Below are 24053 nucleotides of genomic sequence, written 5' to 3'. Positions count from 1 at the left end.
TTCACTGGAAGAGTTTAGGGGAATGGAAGACTTAGATGAAATACAAAATACTGCTTCCAAAAGAGAAAATTCCAACACTAAGTTCCAAAATACTGAATACACATTTGACAGTTGATAGTTCTCAGCTCTCTTTTATAACCACAGAGAAGAGCTTAAAACTTAACTGCCAGAATTGGTAGCCTTAAATTACAAGCACTGTTTTGTAGGGAAGGGGTGAAGACATGGAGACTTGGAGAAATGGCAATGAAGAGAAAGAAGAGGGGAAAAATTAACAATGCTTCAGGAAAATGAAGGAGAAAGCAAACTTTAAAATATATTTGTGAACTAGGAACTCTAACCATGAAGTGAGTTGAAAGAGAAAGAATGGACCATATCCATAGAGAACTGTAAGAGAAAAAAAAGTGTGAATCAAAGCATTTAAACTGATGGAGAGGGAAAAAAGAACCTTGAATTAGAAATCTAAAACTAGTATGGAAAGGATAAAAAAACAGGAAGAAATACAGTTAGAGGAAAAAAAGAAGGGTAAGACAAAGTGATACCGGGATAATATATTCAAATATGAATAAAATAAACATTGAAGGAAAGCAGGAAAATCCACGAAATGAGATTTTTTAATTATTTCTTTAAGTTTTATGTATTTATTTTTAGAGAGTGGGAAGGAAAAAGAGGGAGAGAAAAGTCTGTATGGCTGCCCCTTGTGCGCCCCTAACCAGGAACCCAGCCCACGACTCAGGCATGTGCCCTGGGAATCAACCAGCAACCCTTTGGTTCACAGGCCAGCACTCAACCTACTGAGCCACACCAACCAGAGCTAAATTAATTTTTTTAACGTAGCAGTTTAAATGGAAAGTGGACCCCAAAAGTCTAATGTGTGTAATTACTGTACCTCAAGGGGGGAAAATATTACAATATTGAAAACTATCATCCAAGAAAACTCTGGAAATAAAAGATCTAAATCTGTACATTGAACTTTCCTACCAGAATCTAGGATATTTCCTAATATTTAAAGATACAAATTCCCAGGGATTCTAGGCGAAAGATGACATGGTTTACAAGGGCAGTTAGACTGCTACCAGATTTCTCAACAGCAACATACAAAGCAAGACAACAGTAGAGCAGCACGAGGAAAGGAAGTGCTAACCAGTGGTTTTCTCTTCAGTCAACTGTTCATCAAGTGTCAAGACTGGAGGAAAACAATCTTGAATGTGCCAAGAACTTGGACTATTGTACTCACTAGCCCTTCCTGAGGAAATAATAAGGGCTGAGCTTGAACAGGTAGAAATGTTTAGGAAATTTTCTGCAAGAAGACTGCAATGGAGAATATTTCATTCATTCATTCATTCATTCATTTCCAAATAAATATGAGGAATCGTGGCATCATGCCGTTTTGGTAGCTGGACCACTTGGATCTTACTCATCAGCCTACTGAACTATTCCTTTTTCAGAAATAGATAACATCCCCCAAATTTTCTAATATCCTTGTTTTTAACTGTTTTAGCTTGTTGAATCAAAGCAGCTAAATTTTATACAAGTTCAGTGGCATTTTCTTCAAGGATTAACTCATCTTTCTGGGCTTGAGATACCAACCAAACAACACCAGACCTCATGGGAACTCTGCAGATGTATTTCTTTGCTCAAGAAATTTTGAATTTCAACAAGAGAACCATTCTGAATATCCATGTTGATGGGGAAGTGAGTGTACATAGACATCAGCCTGTAACTGAAGACCACTGTAACACCCTTGATCCTGTTGGGTGCATGACTAGAGTGTGTGGAAGGTAGCCAACTCCTTTCTGTTTCCCTCCATTCTTCAACCCAAAGTCTCTTCTTTTTTTCCCAAGGAGACTGAGTTCTACATCGGTGTGATTGAGGTTCTTCCACAGGCTGCCCCTGGGGCCCTTCGCAATAACTGTGCATGCCTTCAGAGTGATGTTGACATTTTCTGGAATGTCAACAGTCTGCTGAGAATGCTCTTCATTCTCATAGTAGATGCAGCAAAAAAAAAAAAAAAAGTTCCATTTATCTTTTTGAGCTAAGGTTAAAACCAAGAGTAGGGACATAAGTAGAAGAATAGTACCTACATGTTACATGTTCTTGAGAAAGAATGCAGCTAAAAAATTAGCTGAGGGGAAAGGGAAGGAAGAGGAAAAACTAGAATAAGATTAATGAATATAGGTGAGCTATTAGGAATGATGCAGGAGATACCATCTGAAACTGAAAGAAAAGGTTAGGTAACAAAAATATACCTGGTATACTCTAAAAGGTACAGGCATACAAGTTGCTTAGCCTCTTGGAGCCTCTTGCACTTCGTTTTCTTGCACTTTGTTGTGCTTCACAAATAACTACATTGTTTTTACAAGTGGAAGGTTTGTAGCAACCCTGCACTGAGCAAGCTTATTGGCGCCATTTTTCCAACAGCATTTGCCCGTTTTGTGTCTCCGTCACATTATTATTATCAAAACAATTACCATTCTTTTGGGGTACCAGGAATTATGCCCATACAAGACAGCAAACCCAATACAACTCAATACCTAACTTCAAAGGACAGGCTGGCGCTCTCGTTAGGGACTAATGCAGCTGGAGACTTTAGGTTGAAGCCAGTTCTCATTTGCCATTGTCTAAGTCATAGGTCCCTTAGAATTATGCTAAATCTATTCGATCTGTGCTCTATAAATGGAACAGCAAAGCGTGGATGACACCACATCTGTTAACAACATGGATTACTAAGTATTTTAAACCTGCTGTTGTGATTTATTGCTCAGGAAAAAAGATTCCTTCCAAAATGTTACTGCTTGTTGGCAGTGCACCTGGTTGCCCAAGAGTTTTGATGGAAATGTACAGCAAGGTTGACATTCAAGTCTTATTATTTAAAAATACATTTCATAAGGCTATAGTTGCCATAGCCTGGGACCTGAATAGATATTTCTCCAAGGAGGACCTACAGAGGGCCCACAGACATATGAAAATGTGCTCAACATCACTAGCCATCAGAGAGATGCAAGTTAAAATAACAATGAGATACTACCTCACACCTGTCAGAATGGCCATCATTAATAAATCAATAAACAAGTGCTGGTGAGGATGTGGAAAAAGGGAACCCTTGTGCACTGTTGGTGGGATTGCAGACTGGTGCGGCCAGTGTGAAAAACAGTATGGAATCTCCTTTTAAAAAAAAATTTTATATGGAACTGCCTTTTGACCCATCGATTCCACTGCTAAGAATATGCCCTAAGAATCCTGAAACTGATTCAAAAGAATGTATGCACCCCAATGTTTATAGCAGCAGTTTACAATGGCCAAGTGCTGGAAACAGCCTAAGTGCCCATCAGTAGATGAGTGGATCAAAAAACTGTGGTACATTTACACAATGGAATACTATGCAGCACAAAGAAAGAAGAAATGCCCACCTTTTGTGACAGCGTGGATGAAAGTGGAAACTATTGTGCCAAGTGAAATAAGCCAGTTGGTGAAAAAACAGATTCCGTGTGGTCTTACTTATAAGAGGGATCTAATGAGCAAAATAAACTATCAAGCAAAATAGAAGCAGAAACATGGAACAGACTGACAGTGGTCAGAGGGGAGAAGAATGGGATAAAGGTGGAAAGGAGGGGAAAGGACTAGAATACACGTGAATGACCCATGGACACGACAGCGGTGTGGGGATTGACTGGGAGCACCTGTTGGGCTGGGCGGAGGAGGGCGGGGAGCAGTGGGGCAATTATAATAGAATATCAATGTTGAAACGACTAAAGGATTTAGAATATTTCATGAACATAATGAAAAGCAGTAAGGTTTGAGAGGACCGAGTCCAGTTTTCAAAGACACTCTGTGGGTAAATGCTATCAAACAGCATCGCACACTACAGAGAAGGTCTGTGAAGGTAAGAGTCAACGATGTGGCAACTTCATCAGTGTCTTACTTTAAGAAATTGCCACAAAGACTCTGGTCCAGGATGGCAGCATAGGCAGACATGACCCGCTTCTTTGCACCACCACAAAATTACAATTAAAATGTAGAACAACTATCACTCAGAACCGTCATAAATCGAGTTGAATGGAAGCCTTACAACTATGGAATTAAAGAAACCACATCCATCCAGACTGGTAGGAGGGGCACAGGCGCAGAATGGGCTGGTACCACATCCACGTGGGGTGGATGAACTTCAGGAGGGATAGCTCAGGAGTGAGGTGTCCCAGCCCCACACCAGGCCCCTCGTCTCAGGGTTCCAGCGCCTGGAAGATAAGTCCCCACAACTTCTGGCTGCAAACACCAGCAGGGATTGAGTTGATGGAAGAAACTGCTGGAGCCCCAATTAGTTTCTCTTAAAGAACCCATACACAGACTCACTCCCTCTGGGATCCAGAGCCAGGCAGGCGGCTTGAGGGGCACCAGTGGTGTGCAGAGGGAGGCTGAGCTGTTTGTCATCAAGGCAAGCGGAACCATTGTCTGTTTTCTGGTCCTTACTCCCACAGAGCCAGCAGACAGGTACAGTGTCGAAGGTTCCATCAATCTGGCCAACAGTATGACCTGCCTTGAAGATCCCCAGAGACCCTGCCCCACCCAACTCAGCAGAGGCCCACCCAAGCTGCTTTTTCATATGAACAAACAAGTAACAGGTGGCTTCAGTGGAGAGCTGCCCCCAGCTCCTCACTAGCAGCAGCCAGCCTAGATTCACAGCTTGGCTTCACCTAGGCATCTCCAAGGCCAGCACAAGTACCAGCCATCTCAGATTGCTTTGTAACTCAGGCAGGGTGGCCCCAGGCAAAACATAGGTGGGGGCTGATCTTGGCCTGCCCCACCCGGGGAAACCCCAGGGCCAGTGCACCCATTGAACAGCTACAGACCACACTGGAGCACCACCACCCTGCTACTGCACAACTGATCCTCCATAGAGGGCAGAGGTTGGCGGTCAGTGGTCACAGCCAGTCCTTACAGCTGAATGACCTGGCTAAGTCCTTCCCGTTGGTCTGCCAAGAGCAACCAAAGCTCAACTACAAGAGGAGGGTGAACTCAGTCCACACAAAGGGCACACCTTGACTTCCCAGCTTGAGTGATAGGGGAGGCTGTGCCACTGGACCCTGCAGGACAAGCACTGCATCAGGCCACACTACCAAGACAGGAGTCATAGCATCTCTACCTGACACACAGAAACAGACTGCTGAAACGAGACAAACGCGGCCCAAATGAAATGACAAAACTAGAAAGAGCTAAGCGAAAGGGAGATAAGCAATCTACCAGATGCAGAGCTCAAAACACTTTATAAGAATGCTCAAGGAACTTAGGACCTCAGCATCATAAAAAATATCCAGTCAGAAATGAAGGACACGCTAATTGAAACAAAGAACATTTTACAGGGAAACAGAATGGATGAAGCCAAGAATGAAATCATTGATTTGGAACATAAGGATGCAAAAAAACAACCAAGAGGAAAAGAGAATCCAAAAATTGTGTAAGCAGGATGCGGGGCAACTTTAAACAATCCAACTTCAATTTAGCAATTTGCTCATAGAGATGCTGAGCAAAGAAACTGGAAGAGCAAAAAACTGGAAATCTATTTGCAAAAGTAATGAAAGAAAACTTCCCTAATTTGGTGAAGGAAGTAGACATGCAAGTCCAGGAAGCACAGAGTCCCAAACAAGAAGGACGCAAAGAGGCCCGCACCAAGACACATCATAGTACAGTGCCAAAGAAGAAGGATAAAGAGATGGGGGAAGGGTTGCTGTGGGAGAATGAGTGAAGAGGTCAGGGGACTAAGAAATAGGTGGTTACTGAATAGCCTTGGGGGGATGTAAAGTACAGGGTAGGAAAAGGAGTAGTCAAAGAACTTACACTCATGACTGGTGAACATGAACAAGAGGGGGGAATTACCTGAATTCGGGGGGCTGTGCTGGGTGGAGGGGAGCAAAGGGGGTAAAATCAGGACAACTGTAATAGCATAATTAATAAAAGATAATTTTTTTAAAATGAAGAAAATGCCACGGCCACCACTGCCTTCAGCAACCACCCCCTGATCTCTCAACAGCCATCAACACTGAGACAAGACCTTCCACCAGCTAAAAGATTGCCACTCACTGACGGCTCAGATGATGGTTAACATTATTTAGCAATAAAGTATCTAATTAAGGTATGTACATTGTGTTTTAGATGTAATGCTGTTATACACTTAATAGACTACAGTATATTGTAAACAAAACCTACAGATACTGGGAAATCAAAAAATTTATGTGACTCGCTTCTTTGCAGTATTTGTGTTATATGTTGGTCTGGAACCAAATTACAACTAAATAATATGACAGTTGAAATCAAACATGGTGGTCCTGTCAGTGAGGATTGTCTCACCAATTAAAAAAATTTTTCAAAGGGGCTCAGAAACCAAAACTCAACGTGATTATGTATAAAGGTTCTTAAAACTAAGATGGACAAATTTATACCAGGCAGGTAAAACAGTAAGAAAGCAGTAGTGGGTAATGCTGGTAACCAAAAGTACAAGTAAAACCCAAAAGCATTGAACAAGACAGGAGGACAGTTTATAATGCTAAAATCCACACTTCTCAGCAAAGGTGGTAAGTTACAAATATATACCAAAGGAATCAGCAACAATCTTGTATAAAGCAGAAACTAAAAACACAATAGAAGGAAACACTAAAAATAGAAGACTTTAACGGCACAACATTGGTGTAATGGACAAAAAAATCGGGTACAAGATCTAAATTTAAGAAGGCAGATGTTCAAGTATATCCATCACTATCCTGTAATAATAAAGGAAATTCTTTCTTCCGAACAGTATTCTCAAAAACCGTTCATGTATTAGGAAAATATCAGTAGTTCCCATACAGAAAACAAAAAGCAAAAGGGCACTTAGTTGTTGAAATTTAGAAACCTTTTGTCATTTAGAAACCCTTGTACAGCAGGTCCTGGAATGACATCGTTTCGTACCATTGATGGGGAAAAACACTGACTCCCTGCTGAGTTTGCACATCACCCAGGTGGATTGGCATGTCTGATAGCCACAGAGTGTGGGTGTGCCCTGCAGTGGAAGGGCGTCCTGTCTGGACTTGGTTCCTGCCCTGTGCATGGCAGCTGCCAGGTGGACTGTAGACACTTCACCCGGAACTAGAATAGTGGGTTGGAAATAAGTTAATCTCATTAATATATGTATGGCTCACATTTATTTCAAAGTTAATTATTAGAATTGTTTTGAGTCTTCAGAAGTTTGGTGATGTTTTTGTGACCAGAAATAAGCCACAGGAATTTGAATCTTGTTTATATCAATGTTTATAACATTGGTTTTGTTATACTTAGTTTCACTTAAAGCCCCAGTTTCCAAAAACCTATCGGCAACATTAAATGAGCATGGATGTACCAGAATGTTAGCAACTTTATTGTAGTCAAATCCAAGTGGAGAGTGGATAAATATATCTTGATAAAGTTACATAGTTTTATATATAAACTATATATATATAACTATAAACTATACGTATTTAAACTATAATTTTTTTAAAGATTTTATTTATCTTTAGAGGGGAAGGGAAGGAGAGAGGGAGAGAAACATCAATGTATGGTTGCCTTTTGTGCACCCCTGCTGGGAACTGGCCTACAACCCAGGCATGTGCCCTGACTGGGAATCAAACCGCAATCCTCTGGTTCGCAGGCCCGCGCTCAATCTACTGAGCTACACCAGCCAGGACATATTTAAACTATATATATAGTTGTAAAGTTTTGATTACTCAGCAATAAAAACTAACAAACTGTTTACACATGCAGTAACATGGATAAATCTCAAAGACTATGCTGAGTAAAATTACCTATAAAAGTGTCAGTACAATTTTGTCCCCCGTATATAGAACCTTAAATACTAACAAAACGTACAAAATTTAACCCATGGTGCTAGAACTCTTCTAGGGAGAGGAGAGGGATAGGCTGGGAAGGTCATGAGGTAGCTCTTTTAAAGTGACAGGAAAGTTCTGCATCTTGACAATGTATTAAAAATTATGCCTTAATTTTAAAAAAGAAAACCTTAACTTTGAGGTTAAAGGGAAATACAAATTACAGGGTTTCTCAAAAATGGTAATGAAATACTGTTTCTGCACCTAGGGAATACATTAAAAGCAGTGGGAAATTTATAGTCTTACACACCCGTTGAATTTTAAACAAAATTTAACAGTAAATTTTAAAGATCTTCCTGGCTTTAATCAATAATTAATAAATTGCTTAGCATCCAGTCTCTCAGAAAAGAGCTCCAAAGATAGATTTGTGTAGGCCAAAGTGAGCCAGGAACAAGGAAGTTAAATTGGGCATTTGCTGATTGGTTAAAGCAGGTGTTACGTCCCTTAATAGAGGAAAGGGAACTCTTAGAGCTGGATCAGGTAACTTGTGCTGAGCAGATAAATGCTGATAGGTTGACCTTGGCCTGCCTTTTCTAAGAGACTGGAGCGTAGAAACTTAGTTACAAAGTTTGGGTTTGCTGATGTGTGATTTATCATAAGCTGCTTCATCTTAAACCAAACCTAGTTACTTTAACATAATAAAAATGAAAAGTAAGTTCCTACTACGAAAGGAAAACACAAAGGAAATAAGATTAATGAGTTAACAGGAAAACTGTCAAAATGATTCAGTGAGGAACATTTCATAAACTATATCACTGGCTACTTTAATCAAGGGAGAAAAGAGAACAAATATACAAAATAAGATGACAAGGGGAAAATAGCAATACAGAGGAGATTGAAAAAATTATGCAGCTATTTTGCACATCTCTGAATAAATTTGACAGACACAGCAACTAGTTCCTTTTGGCAGGGAGAAGGGGGAGGGGAGAAACATTAATTTGTTTTTTCTTTTATTTATGCATTCATTGGTTGATTCCTGTATGTGCCCTGACCAGGAATCAAGCCCACAACCTTGGCGTATCTGAAGGATGTTTTAGCCAATTGAGCTATCTAGCCAGGGCTAGATCTTTATTTCTAATATCATTCCCCACTAGAAGAAACCAAGTGTCTTGGGAGAAGCGGTTGATTCCAGGGCTGGAACAGGAACATGAATGTCAGATAAGCCTGAACTATCATGTTATATCAAAGTAAGAAATTGTTTTTTAAAAAAATGACAGGAACATGCCCAACTGACACAGGAGTCAGCTTGATGGGGTTCTCACTGGCCAGATTTGGGACAATTTGACCCCTCAGGTAATTCAGGGCAATGATGAATTACAAGCTACTGAAACATTGGAATCAGTGAATTGGTATCCATATAGGAAGAATAAGTATATTTCTTACACAAGGGTGCCAATTGATAAATGTGGAAGGAATTCTGGGGATGGAAAATCATAAAGATTGGGCAAGAATCTTCATATGCAAAAAACTGGGGTGGAATTTTTTATCCAAATACTTGCATAGTCTTTAAATGTCTCCCCATAGATTCCTTATTAAAAGAGGGGAAATGGGAAGGAGAGCCAGGTCACACCTAGACCAAGTCTTTAAACTTAACATCACCAATAAGAGGCAGATAAACATGAGGTAATGTAGCTTTGCTACCTGAGAAAGAGCATCAGTTGTGTAGTGTTTCACCTGGGGATGTACAGCCTGGATCTGATCATGTGAAAGCCTCGAGTACACAATGAAATTTTATTTTAGGAAAGCTGTGTGGAAGTATTCCAAATAATTTGTGTAAGGTTTTAACTATAAATACGGTTTTTCTACCTGTTGAGGTAATTTGTTCTTCTCTGTGTCAGGTTTGGCTTTGTGTCTTTCAAGAAATTTGCCATTTCATCTATGTTGTGAAATTTATTAGCACGAGGTTGTTACGAATATTCTTAACTTTTTAATACCTGTCATTTTGTTTTTTATTTCATTGATTTTCACTTGAATCTTTGAATATAAATTTTCTGTTTTAAGATTATTTTTTCCTTTACAAGTTTAAAGACACTACTTTTATTCATCTCACCATTGAAAGCCCACTGATTTCCCAGTTTCCTTCTCTTTTTATGTGGCATAGTGTTTCTCTTGAAGCTTTTTAGTATCTTTAATGTCAGAGTTCTGTAATTTTATTTTGATGTACCTTGGTGTAGATTTTAAGTCATTAAGCTGGGTTTGCATAGTCTCAATATTGAAACTGTCTTGATCTTGGATGTTTTTTGTTGTTGTTGTCCCTTTAAATAACTTGACCACTATCTGCTTTGTCTTTCTTCAGTATCTCTGTTCTTCGGATTTTGGATCTTCTGAATTATATCTTTTCTCTTTTATTATGTAGTTTTTGTCTCGTGTATATATATATATATACACACATACTTGCTTTTTTGAACAATTTTTCCTTGATTTTACTGTCCATTTATTGAATTTATTATTTTTCCTCCTCTATTCTTAAATTGCAAGATCTACTTTGTTCACTAATCACTAGTGGTATCCTATTCTTATGTCTCTGATGAATTAATTTCATTTTTTGAAGTTTTACTCCCCCAAAAACAGAATCCTTAGATTTCTTCTTTTCCTGAAGGTTTATTTTGGTCTTTCACATTCTTAGAAGCCTTTCTCAAGCGATTAGTGGTCCTTGCCACCTAACCTGACTTAGTGGTTAGTTACTAAGGAGCTGTGTGGACTGCATAACCTGACTTGGACACGTTCACCAGTGAGATTCACTGTGGTGGTAGGTTAGTTTTAAATCTCTGATTCCTGCAGTTGTAATATGATATGTTTAGATGTGGATATCTTTTCATTGTGCTTCATATATATTGTAGTTTTATCTGTGAATTGTACCTTCATTATTTTGCAAAATTTTCAGCCAGTCTCTCATTCAACCTTACTCCATTCTCCTTAAGCTCTCCTTTGAGAGTTCTTTTTTTAATGTATTTTATTGATTTTGCTATTACAGTTGTCCCAATTTTTCCCCTCTTTGTACCCCTCCTCTTGAGACCACCTTCCCTGCAGCAGTCCTCGCCCTCTTAGCTCATGTCCATGGATCATGCATAAAAGTTCTTTGGCTTCTCCATCTCCTATACTGTTCTTAGCATCCCCTGTTTATTCTGTACCTACCCAATTATGCTTCTAAATCCCTATGCCTTTCCCCCCCATTCTCCCCCTTCCCCCGCCCAGCTGATAACCCTCCAAATCATCTCCATGTCTACAATTCTGCTCCTGTTCTGCCTGTTTGCTTAGTTTGTTTATTTTTAGATTCAGTTGTTGATAGTTGTGAATTTGTTGCCATTTTAATGTTCATAGTTCTGATCTTCATTTTCTTAAGTAGGTCCATTTAACATTTCATGTAATAATGGCTTATTGATGATGAACTCCTTTAGCTTAACTTCTCTGGGAAGCCCTTTATCTGCCCTTCCATTCTAAACGACAGCTTTGCTTGATAGAGTCATCTTGCTCTTAGGTCCTTGCTTTTCATCACTTTGAATGCTTCTTGCTAGTCCCTTACAGAGTTTCTTTTGAGAAAGTAGTTGTCAGTCTTATGGGAACTCCTTTGTAGATAACTATCTGCTTTTCTCTTGCTGTGTTTAAGATTCTCTCTTACCTTTAACCTTTGGGACTTTAATTATGTCTTGGTGTGGTCCTCTTTGGGTCCAAATTGTTTGGGACTCTGCTTCCTGGATTTGTATGTCTGCTTCCTTCACCAGATTAGGGAGGTGCCCCCCCCCATATGTTTTTAAATAAGTTATCAATTTCTTGCTCTTCCTCTTCTTCTGACAACCTTATGAATCGGTGGTTGGTACATTTGGAGATGTCCCAGAGGGTCCTTATAGTGTCCTCGTTTGGTTGGTTGGTTGGTTGGTTGGTTGGTTGGTTGGTTCTTTTTTCTTCCTGCTGTTCTGGTTGAACGCTTATTTCTTCCTTATGTTCTAAATTGTTTATTTGAATCCCAGCTTCATCCCCATCTGTGATGGTTTGCTTTAGTGTAACCTTCATTTCTTCCTGGGTCTTTTTAATTTTGTTGTACTCAAGTTCTTTGAGCATACTGTGTTTTCTCATCAGTGTTTTGAACTCTGCATCTGATAGGTTGGTTATCTCTGTTTTGGTTAGTTCTTTTTCTGGGGTTCTGTTTTCATTTGGGCCTATTTCTTTGCCTTCTCAATTTGGCAGCCTCCTTGTGTTTGTTTATGTGTATTAGAGCTGCTTTGACTCCATTTTAGTAGCGTGGCCTGTTGCAGAAAAGGCACCTATAAATTGTGTGGGGCGGAGCCTTAGGTAATCACCAGGGTTGGGCAAGCAGCTTCACAGCTTTGTGTCTCTGTGTTGGGGGAGGGCTCAGAGAGGGGACAGTTACGCCGCGTGGCTTCTGGAGGTTTCCCGGCAGTCCCCTGTTTCCGGTCACTTCACCCACTTCCCAAATGTGACTGGAGCCCTTCCAGCTGTTGCCCTTGTGGTGAATCCCAGAGTGGGTGAGTTTTGCATACGTTCTAAGTCTGTGTGGGCCCCTTAAGCTGAGTCTCTTGAAAAGCCATTTTTTTCCACCACCCCAAACTCCTGGTTTTTATAGCTAGTAGTTACGGGGATTTATCTGCCCTGAGCTGTGCAGTCTGGCCTGGGTCTGGGATCACTCGTTTCTAAGGAATCACTCCCGATTTTTATCCACCGTAAGTGAATGTGGGATCATGCGTTCTCCCGCCTCTCTGCACCACACCACATCTTCCCTTCTCTCTGCCTGTTTCCGCAGCTCTGCCTCCATCTTGACCGGAAGTCCCTCCTTTGAGAATACTTATTAGACGTTTTTTAAAGATTTTATTTACTTATTTTTAGACAGAGGGAAAGGGAGAGAGAGAAACATCAGTGTGTGGTTGCCTCTCGAGCACCCCCTACTGGGGACCTGGCCCGCAACCCAGGCATGCGCCCTGACTAGGAATTCAACCAGCACCCTTTGGTTCGCAGGCCAGTGCTTAATCCACTGAGCCACAGCAACCAGGGCCTTATTAGACATTTATTAGTCATTGTAGTCTATGCTCTTTTAACCTCTTGTGTTCCTTGTTTCTGTTTTTCTTTGCAGTGTTTTGGGTATTTTCTTAATGTTTACCTCATATTTCCCAGTTTTTTTCCAGCCATGTCTAATCGCTGAAATCTCCTGTTTATCTTATCTATTAAGGTGTTTTGGTATTTTAAAATGTACTGGTTATATTTTTTTATTTACAGAAATTACATTTGGTTCTTTTTAAATACGGCAGATTGCTTTTTATTCCTTTGCTAATTTTTCAATAATATTTTTATTACTTCTTAGTTCTTCTGTGATTATTTTATGTTCTGTTTCTGGCGGTTTCAGTGCCTGATTTTACGATTCCTGGTCTCTTTTTCCTGATGTGTGCTTGTGGTGGATTGTATATCATGTGGTTGATATTTGAACATGTACTAAGTCTGCGGGGATGGTAAAAGGCCTGAGTTACAGGTGATTATTTTCTGAGGTAATTTAGGGTTGCTTCTGCTAGGTGTCGAGGGGTACTAGTATCCTGGAACTCTTTTGATTTCTTGACTGTAGGGGATGGTAAATTATGACCTCAGACATAGGAGGGCAGGCTACGATTATTACATAATCCCAGAGAACCCGCTGTACCCGGAGCATAGGCTGAAAAGGCTCCCTTTAGGTCCCCTTAGCATGTAGTCAGATTTTCCCCCCACTCACTTTCATCGAAGTTGCAGCCCCTTGGGGGTTTTGGTTTGATGCAGGAGTTTCCTTTCCTCTTAAGCTCCCGACAGCAAGTAAATGGTAAGTTTCATGTAGGATAAGTTGATTGCGGTTTATATAGTTAACTAGTATTCTAATCTAAGGAAAAATAGTGATCGAGCAACATTAGTATCCCAGCTGGAATACAGCTTCTCAACTAGCCTGCCCTAGATTTTGTGTATGTCAGGATATTCACTCCTGAAGTATTTGGGATAATCAGAGGCCTCAGCCTGGGTGCATGCGGGGTCATATTCTCCTTGTGTTGTATAGATAATCATTTTCTGTGTGTGTGCTGGGACCTTGAAAAGGTCAGAGAGCACATCTCTAGAACATGGGTCCTTGAAGATTCTTTGGGAAGCACTGCACACTATATATCTCTCTTTATCATAATGTTCATAAGCATACTAAAGGCTTGAACTAAGGAAAATTTCCCAAATATATTTAACCATAGTACTTTTTTTAATGTTTAATAACCTGTAATTATTGAAACAAAATCATAATCATTGACTCCCCGAAATTTCAGGCTTATATTCTCTGAGAAATAGAGTCAAAATAGATGTGCTGGCATAAGGGTTAATAAATACGTATTAGCTGCCAGCCAAGCTGGCTGTAAAGTGGGCAAGCCTGTATGAAAACAACAGATATAAAAGGTCGTCTCTGCATGCTGGTAGACTGTACACATTTATTAGAAATTAGAATTCTAGCCAGTATTTATTAGGTGTGTATTCCAGTCACTGTGATAAATATTTCCTAATGGCTTTCAAGGGCTCCCCTCATGTGGCCACTCCATTCTCCCCCCACCTCATCTCCCACACCTCTTCACACTGAGCCCCAACCACACTAGGCTTCCCGTGTGCCAAATACGTTCCACTCTGAAAGCCTTCGCCTGGCTCCTTCCTTTGCCTAGAACATTGCAATAGCAGACATTTAAATGGCTGCCCTTTCTATCCTACGGTCCTTTCTGACCACCAGGTCTCAGTTGTCTGCCCTGCCTTAGTTCCTCTGTCATCAAACGGCCTTGCTTAGATTTCCCCCACCAGTAGGCTGTTGCCTTTGTGAGAACCAGGGATCTTGTCTGCTGTCTTTATTTAGCCTGTCACTGTGAGACACACAAACACTTGATAAGTAGTTGTTGAATGTTGCATGAATAAGGAGTAATCTCGCAACTTGACCAAGTTCACAACTAGTAAATGGAAAAAATAAGTGTCAACTCTAGGTCTTTCAGAATTCTCTGTTCTTAACATCATCCTTTACCTAAACAAGGACTGTCCCATTCCCTGCCATCTTGTTAGGCTTTTCTTTTGGAATTGCCTTTATTCCTTTTGAAATCTCCTAGTGGTAGTAGATATTGATTTTCTGAAGATAGATTTAATTTAAAGAAACACTTGAAAAGTTATTCAGAACCAAATCTACTAAATGAAATGGGTAATCAAGCTAGGGAAAACTGTTGGAGATGGAATAATCTAAAGTGACCACAAAAAAATTGGATATTGTTTGCTTTTGTTTTAATTAGGACTAAATGAGACTTCTAGAAGAAGAATACTAAAAAAAGAGAGAGATTGTGGCATCATTGGAACATGTGTAGAGACTCCCGAGGAACTTTGTAAAAGAGTGTTGACTTGGATATAAAATATTTCCATTGTTCACATTGAGAAATTGGTTTTGTGGTTTTCGTAGTTACACCTGATATAAGTGAAAATCAGTTTTCCATTCAGTGCAGATGTTTAATGCTAAATACTTGAAGATGACAGTTTATTCAATAAAACTGGAATGCATTTGGATGGTTTTATATTGTCAGGATTTAGACAACAGATTTCAGCTTTGTCGTTGGTCTTGTTAACTTAAGCTAGCCAGAAAAGAAATCGTGCAAGAACTATAAGGTGATATAAAAAATATTAATTAAAGCGAAAGAATAGTTGGAGAGGTTGTGGAGAAAAGGGAACCCTAGTGCACTGTTGGTGGGATTGCAGACTGGGGCAGCCACTGTGGAAAACAGAATGGAATTTCCTCAGAAAACTAAAAATGGAACTGCCTTTTGACCCAGCAATTCCACTGCTAGGAGTATATCCTAAGAACCCTGAAACACCAATCCAAAAGAACCTATGTACCCCAATGTTTATAGCAGCAGTTTACAATGGCCAAGTGCTGGAAGCAGCCTAGGTGCCCATCAGTAAATGAATGGATCCAAAAACTATGGAACATTTACACAATGGAATTCTATGCAGCAGAAAGAAAGAAGGAGCTCCCACCCTTTGTGACAGCATGGATGGAACTGGAAAGCATTATGCTAAGGGAAATAAGACAGGCAGTGAAAGACAAATACCATATGATGTCACCTTTAACAGGAACCTAATCAGTAGAAACAAACAAGCAAAATATAACCATAGCCACTGAAGTTGAGAACAGGCTGACAGTTACCAGAGGGGAGACGGGAGGGCATTTCAGGGGGAAAACAGAAGGGTTTACAGGAACAAGTATAAAGGACACATGGACAAAAACTGGGGGTGGGGATGGGAGGGAGGTGGGGAGTGCTGGGGTGGGCGGGGCTGGGATGGGGGGGAAGGCAGAAAACTACTTGAACAACAATTAAAATAAAAAGTAAAAAAAAAAAGCAAAAGAATAAAGATATGTGCCAACTCTAAAGAGCCTTCTGTTGATAATACTTATAACTCACTACGTGTTTAATGATGGTTTGATTTTATTTTTTTATTTCAAATATTTTTTTCTATTATATTTTCTTTTGATTTTCTTACCAAACTTGAAGTTTTAGAATTTATTTCAGGAAAGGTTTCAGTAGAGGTGTATTCATTTTGGGGGCTATTTTCGTGGCTTGAGTGAACGATTTTTTGGAGTGAATGATTTTTTGGAGGAACATATGAGTTCCAGAAGATACTGTGTCTTCATGCTTTTCCTTTGAAAAGGAAATATATTTTGCATGAGATAATTGGGTTTTTATAAACCATTGTTTATGTTTTAAAAAATGAAACAGAATTTCATATGTAGAAATGTTATCTTCTCTAATTTTTGAAATGGCTACCATCTAAAAATTGTTCCTGATACTTTAAAGTCTCAATCCTTTCAGAACTCTTAGCACTAGTTTTTTTAAAAAGCATTTATATATTTCCTGGATGTTCTAAAGTATTATAGTCTAGATTAGTGGCTTTCAACCCTTTTCATCTCATAGCACATGTAAATTAATTACTAGATTCTGCAGCACACCAAAAAGGACATTATATTTTTTGCTAATCTGACAAAACAAAATAGATATAATTTTTGTTGATTTACTCTCCCCCCCAAAAAAAGTAATTACCTACCCTTTTTGCTCCAAAATTACTTTTTTAAAAATCAAGTGCCTGCACCTGTATATAAGAATTTCTGGTACCCAGAGTTAACCAGTCAGACACGACCTTATCACATACCGTGACCAGTAAGGTGCAGTTCTGTTATATGGCCTATACATTTATGGTTCAAGTTAGGGCATTCATGCTGGACAGCCATTGTTGTGGTGGCTGTTGTCATTTTTTTGTTGAACAGTTGAAGGGTAAAGAAGTCAGTGCCCTGATAAAACAGGTATTGCATGTTTTAAAAATTCCATGGCATACTAGTTGAACATTGCTGGTTAGACATTTGCAGTTTTAGAGATGAAAGGCAAATTAAGAAATCATCTGTTACGTGTATTTCAGTACAAGCTTTTTTAATCACGTGATCTAATCTCTTATAGAGAAGTGGCACACCTGGGTTATGGCGAAACTAGAACTACAGGGTGATCTGCTTCAGTCAGTACTCTTACTATCATTATTGATATTCTTATTAGCTAACATTGTAGCTAATAAATTCATGCCTCAGAAGTGGAGGACTCCATTTTAACACAAACATTCAGCTTTCCATTAAAAAGTAAAATGATCATTTCTCAGGGCCAGATTTTTGGTTTTCAAATCTCATTTACCAGAATTTGAACTAAGGTCTTGTAGGGGGTATATATGAGGTCTGTGTCATGTGTTATTAATTTCTTCTACGTTTAAGATTGAACATTCTTCACGATCCGAGCAGAAGAGAAGAGACGCGTTCGGGATGTTTGACGGTTATGATAGCTGCAGTGAGGACACAAGTAGCAGCTCCAGCTCTGAGGAGAGTGAAGAAGAAGTTGCTCCTTTACCTTCTAATCTCCCGATTATTAAAAACAATGGACAAGTCTACACATACCCAGATGGCAAATCTGGCATGGGTGAGTGATAAAGAGCTCAGCCTTCACCTTTAACAGCTTTGTATTTTGTTTTTTATTGTATATATTTGTTGAATATATTTTATTGATTATGCCATTACAATTGTCCCATTCCCCCCCCTTCACTCCCCTCACCCTTCATACCCCTTCCCACCCACATTCCCCCTCTTTAGTTCATGTCCATGTGTCACAAGTTCTTTAGCTTCTACATTTCCCATACTAGTCTTACCTTCCCCCTGTCTGTTTTCTACCTACTGTCTGTGCTACTTATTCTCTGTACCTTCTCCCCCCCTCTCCTCCTCCCACTTCCCTGTTGTTAACCCTCCATGGGATCTCCATTTCTGTGGGTCTGCTCCTGATCTAGCTGTCCACTTAGTTTGCTTTTGTTTTAGGCGTGGTTGTTAATAACTGTGAGTTTGCTGTCCTTTCACCGTTCATATTTTTTATCTTCTTTTTGTTAGATAAGTCTCTTTACCATTTCATATAGTAAAGGCTTGGTGATGAACTCTGAACTTGACCTTATCTGGGAAGCACTTTATCTACCCTTCCATTTTAAATGAGAGCTTTGCTGAATAGAGCAATTTTGGATGTAGGTCCTTGCCTTTCATGAATTGGAATACTTTTTTCCAGCCCCTTCTTGCCTGTAAGGTGTCTTTTGAGAAATCTTGATTTCTGACAGTCTGATTGGAACTCCTTTGTAGGTGCCCGTCCCCTTAACTCTTGCTGCTTCTAGGATTCTCTCCTTCATTTTAATCTTGGCTAATATAATTATGATGTGCCTTGGTGTGTTCCTCCTTGGGTCCATCTTCTTTGAAACTGTGAGCTTCTTGGACTTCCTGGAAGTCTATTGCCTTTGCCAGATTGGGGAAGGTCTCCTTTATTATTTATTCAAATAACGTTTCCACTTGTTGCTCTTCCTCTTCCCCTTCTGGTACCCCTATAATTCAGATGTTGGAACATCTAAAGATGTCCTGGAGGTTCCTAAGCCTCTCCTCATTTTTTTGAATTTGTGTTTCTGTTTGGTTGTTTCTTTCTGCCTTCTGGTCCACTCCATTGATTTTAGTCCCAGTTTTTTTCCCCATCATTATTGGTTCTCTGTGCATTTTGCTTCATTTCATTTAGTGTAGCCTTCATTTTTTCATGTAATTTGTGACTAAAATCAACCAGTTCTGTGAGGATCCTGATCACCAGTGTCTTGAATTGTGCGTCTGATAGGTTGGCTATCTCTTGGTCGCTTAGAAGTATTGGCTCTGGGGCTTTGAGCTGTTCTTCTGCTTCAGACGTAATGTTTTGGTCTGTTCACACCTGTTCTGTATGAGGGGCGGAGCCTTAGGTATTCACCAGGGCCAGGCAACACAGTGGCTGGGTTGTGACGCAGTATGTGGGGAGCGGGGTCAGAGAGGGAGCAGTGGCGTTTGTTCTGCTCTCTCTCAGATTTCGGTCCCCTCTGCCGCTTCCCAGAAGCAAAGTGGGCCCTTCTGGTGCTGGTTCCCGGGTGGGTGGGCTTGTGTTCGTTATAGGACCCTGCGGGTCTCTCTAACGAATTCTCCTGTGAGGCTGGGAGCCTCTCCCGGCACTTCAGCCCCCAAAAGTTTTTCCAGTCAGTGCTTTTAGGCTTTATTTCCCATTACTGGGGCCCTGTGTTGCGCAGTCTGTCTCACTGACCATTTTTAAACCTGCCTGGTTTATCTGCGTGCAAATGTGTGTCCGTGGTCAGCCAGCCGCCTTGCAAGCCTTACTGGGTTTTTGTCCCGCGCCCGCCTGGTCCGATAACCACCGCCTTTTCCTGCCTGGACCTCTCTCTGCCGGCTGCTTGACTCCGCCTCTCTTACCGGTCTGGATGAATAGTTCGTTGTCGTCAGACTTTGGTACAGTTCAATTTTTCTGTCTGTTTTGGTTGTGCTTTTGTTTCTAAATCTTTGTTGTCCTTAAATTTGGTTGTGGAAGGAGGTACAGTGTTTCCACCTATGCCTCCATCTTGGCCAGAAGTCAGCTTTGTTTAAGGGTACGTTTTGATTGCATTTCTTCTGTTCTCCTTCCTTAGAATTTTTATTTTTATTTTTATTTTTTTATCCTCAACAGAGGACATCTTTATAGTGCAGTTTGAAAAAACTTACAGTTCTAGAGTAGATCGCTGGGTTTGTGTTAGATCTCTATTTTGTCTACCTACCATTTTCTGTTGGAAAACAAGTAGAACAAAATGAAAACAGGAGACTGTTGAGAAACTTAACATAGACTTTAATTTTGTAATTAGATAATAAAACCCTGTGTAATTGGCCTTGACTGGTATCTTCCAGTAGGTTGGGCAAACCTGCAAACCGAAAGGTTGCCTGTTCAATTTGCAGTCAGGGCACATGACAGGTTCTCAGTTGGGGGAGTGTGAGAGGCAACCAATTGATGTTTTTCCCAGATATCACTGTTTCTGTCCCTCCTTTTCTCTCTCCCTTCCCCTCTCCCTGAAAATCTTTTTTTAAAAGATTTAAAAATTTTTATTTTTAGAGAAGGAAAAGGAGGGAGAAAGAGGGAAACATCAATGTCTAGTTTGATTTTTCAAACTAAAACCCTTTGATTTTTATCATACGAACTAATAAACCAATTAAACCAACCTTGTGCTATTGCTGTTGGTTATTTTCTTTTTAAAGCAAGGTGTAAAGCAAGGTGTCAGATAACCTTTTACTTACTAAATTTGGCTGTCTTAAAAATATTTTATTCCTATTTCTGTCATATGCTGTTAACTGCTGTGTTGTATAATCTTTCAGGGTTTTTTTTTTAAACAGATTTTTAAAAAATATTTTATTTATTTACTTTTTAGAAGGAAAGAGAGGGAGAGAAATATCAATGTGTGGTTGCCTCTTGCATGCTCCCAACTGGAGAACCTGGCCTGCAACCCAGGCATGTGCCTTGACTGGGGATCAAACCTGTGAACTTTTGGTTCCCAGGCCCATGCTCCAGTACGCTGAGCCACACCAGCCAGGTCTAATCTTTCTGTTTCATGTCACTTGCAGATTTTATAATACTGCCTGTTCTAATCTTTTGATTTAAAAGTTAAGCAGCACAGGGCCTCATACAGAGTCCTGCAGACCATATCAACAAATCAGAACCCATTAGGTGTGGTCATCTAACCAGTTAACACCTACCAGGGTGTCTCCCACTTCAGTTTAAATCTCTTCAGTCCTTAATGACAAAGCTACATGACAGATTTTATCAAATGTGCCATGGTTTGGTTACAACATACTAGTCTGGTAATCTCATCACAAAAGAATATGAGGTTTGTCAAAGCTTTGTGTACGCCAGACTCTTGTTTTAAGTACTATGGAGATTACTACCTAGTCATGGGAATTTTGTTTGACATATATAATGCTTTTTTTTTTTTTAAGATTTTATTTATTTTTAGAGAGGGGAAGGGAAAGAGAAAGAGAGGGAGAGAAACATCAGTGTATGGTTGCCTCTCGTGTGCCCCCCCCACTGAGGAATGCAGCCCAGGCATGTGCAAACCAGTGACCCTTTGGTTCACAGGCTGGTGCACAATCCACTGAGCCACATCAGCCAAGGCTGATGTGTATAATTCTCAACAGTGTAAAGATACACTGTGCCCTTGGGATCACAGTGTTTTTTACCTAAATCACTAACCTTTATAATAATTAGTTCTACAGTTTTTACAACAGAAAACCATTGGGTTTCTTTTTTCCTTCTCTTAGACATCATTTATTCGTTTCTCATCTTCTACAACCTTAACCTTTTTCCCATAATTTTTGTAGACTTACAAATACCTGTTAAACTCCAAGTCGGTAAACTTTTAACTGTTTGGGTGGAGATTTGATCTTACCCAGGCAGTTATTTGCTGTGTTATCTTTTTTTCCAACTTTATTTCTGTTCATCTTTTTTTCTCCAATTTTATTGAAGAATGGCAGGTGTAATTGTATGTAATTAAAGTGTACAGTGTGATGATTTGATATATGTATATTGTGGAACGATTACCAAGATCAAGCTTATTAACGTATCTGTTACCTCATGTAGTCGACTTTGTGTACGTGTGTGGTGTGAACACTTAAATTCTACTCTCAACTTCCAAGTATGTAATAGTGCATGATTAACAGTAGTTAATCTGTTGTTAGATCCCCACAGCTTATCCTTTTTATAACAGAAAATTTGAAACCCTCTCTCCTACATCTCCCGATTTCCCCTTCTCTCCAGCCTCTGACAACCACCATTCCAGGAAGTAGGGTTTTTTCATTTTTGTTTTTAAGATTCCCCATATAAATGATACCACACAGTATCATTTCTCTGGCTTACTTCCCTTAGCATAAGGCCCTGCAGTTTCATATCCATGTTGTCAGAATGACGGATTTTTTTTTATGGCTGAATATTTCATTAAATGAATAATATTTAATTTGATATAGATGGTATATATGTATATCACATTTTCTTCATTTGTCAAAGGGCACTTAGAGCGTTTCCATATCTCGGTTATTGTGTTAGCTTGGCAATGACCATTGGAGGGCAGATACCTCTTTGCGATACTAATTTATAGCCAACTAATTTTTTACAAGGGCACAAAGAACACACAGTGGGGGAAGGGTAGTCTCTTTAAAAATAGTGTTGGGAAAATTGGATATCCACATGCAAAAGAATGAAACCGGACCCCACTTTTATACCACTCACAAAAATGAACTTGATATTGGGGTGTCCAGCCTTTTGTCATCTCTGGGCTACAGTGGAAGACCAGCTGTCTTGGGCCACACATTAACTATACAAACACAAATGAAAACTGATGAGCAAAAAAAAAAAAACCAGCTTCAAATAAATTTACAGTTTTGCGTTGGGCCACATTCATAGCCATCTTGGACCACGTGCAGCCCCTGGGAAACGGGTTGGACGCCCCTGAAAGACTTACACGTAAGACCTGACACCATGAAACTCCTAGAGGAAACAGAGAAAAGGCTCTTGACATTGGTCTTGGCAGTGATTTTTTGGATGAGACACCAAAAGCTAAGAAAGTCAGTGGAACTACATCAAACTAAAGAGATTCTGTACAGGAAAGAAACCAATAAATTAAAAAGGCAACATAGAATGGGAGAACATGAGATAACTATATATCTGATAAAGAGTCGATATCCAAAATATATAAAGAATTCATGCAACTCAGTAGCAGAAAAGCAAATAATCCAATTAAAAAATGTCTGAATAGACATTTTCCCAAAGAAGATGTAAAGTGGCAGCTAGGTACACGAGAAGGCGCTCAGTGTCACTAATCCTCAGGGAACTACAGCTCAAAACCACAATGAGATAACCCCTTGCACCCTTCAGGGAGCCTGTTACTAAAAAGACTGTAAGAGATAACAGGTATCAAAATGGATCTAGATGCAGGGGGTCCAACCTGCGGGCTGCCTGCAGTCCAGATGGCTATGAACGCGTCCCGACAAAAAATCATAAGTTTACTTAAAATGTTAGGAGATTTTTTTGTTTTCATTAGTGTTTACGTATTTACTGTGTGGCCCAAGACAACAGCTCTTCTTCCGGTGTGGCCCAGAGTTGCCAAAAGGCCGGGCACACAGAAGAGAAAACCCTGGTGCGCTGTTGGTGGGAATGTAAGGTGGTACAGCCACTATGAAAAACATTATAGCTATCCCTCAAAAAATGAAAAACACAAGTACCATATAATTCAGCAGTCCCACTCCTGGGTATATGTCTGTTTATCTCTTTTGAGCTTTAGTTCTCGTGACCCTAGTTCTTCTATTCTGCCTTTGAGATTACTGTCCATTACTAGTTTACAAAAGAGACCTGAAGGGCTCTCCTCACTGCAGTATTTTAAAGGTGACACTTTGTGTTCATCCTCCGTTGTGTCGTACTTTTCATCTTTTGTTTCTAATCCTCTCAAACAGCTCAAAATGTATATATAAAAATCCCTGGCACCTGGTAACCACCAAGGACGTGTTAGTGCAATCTGACTTAAATATTTGTCTTTTGACCCTTTTTTTTTTTTTTTTAAGATTTTATTTATTTATCTTTAGAGGGGAAGAGAAGGAGAGAAATATCAATGTATGGTTGCCTCTCGTGAGTCCCATGAGTCCCCTGCTGGGAGCTGGCCTGCAGCCCAGGCATGTGCCCTGACTGGGAATTGAACCGTGATCGTGTGGTTCGCAGGCCTGCGCTCAACCCACTGAGCTACACCAACCAGAGCTTTTGACCC

General features: G+C 40.0%; 1 protein-coding gene and 1 pseudogene across 11 annotated transcripts in view; one reads left to right on the top strand and one right to left on the bottom strand.

Moving 5' to 3' along the window:
* The window catches only part of MBTD1 (mbt domain containing 1), a 70792-nt gene that overhangs the window by 9381 nt on the left and 37358 nt on the right, over positions 1–24053 (top strand). For 8 of the 11 annotated variants that reach the window (XM_053654964.1, XM_053654967.1, XM_053654973.1 and 5 more), the window contains one exon: positions 17665–17866. In XM_053654964.1, the coding sequence (XP_053510939.1) occupies positions 17713–17866 (154 nt within the window). In that variant the 5' untranslated portion in view covers positions 17665–17712. Of the gene's footprint in view, positions 1–6022; positions 6125–17664; positions 17867–24053 lie in introns of all 11 variants that reach the window. The other 3 variants (XM_053654970.1, XM_053654960.1, XM_053654972.1) reach the window with 3 other exon arrangements.
* Positions 1423–4443, bottom strand: LOC119037445 (60S ribosomal protein L9-like; annotated as a pseudogene).

Source organism: Artibeus jamaicensis, unplaced genomic scaffold (genome assembly GCF_021234435.1).
Source record: "Artibeus jamaicensis isolate MK-2021 breed Jamaican fruit bat unplaced genomic scaffold, CSHL_Jam_final contig_1998, whole genome shotgun sequence".
NCBI lineage: Eukaryota > Metazoa > Chordata > Mammalia > Chiroptera > Phyllostomidae > Artibeus > Artibeus jamaicensis.
The sequence above is the reverse complement of the archived record's forward strand: the minus strand, read 5'-3'. Positions and strand labels throughout refer to the sequence as shown.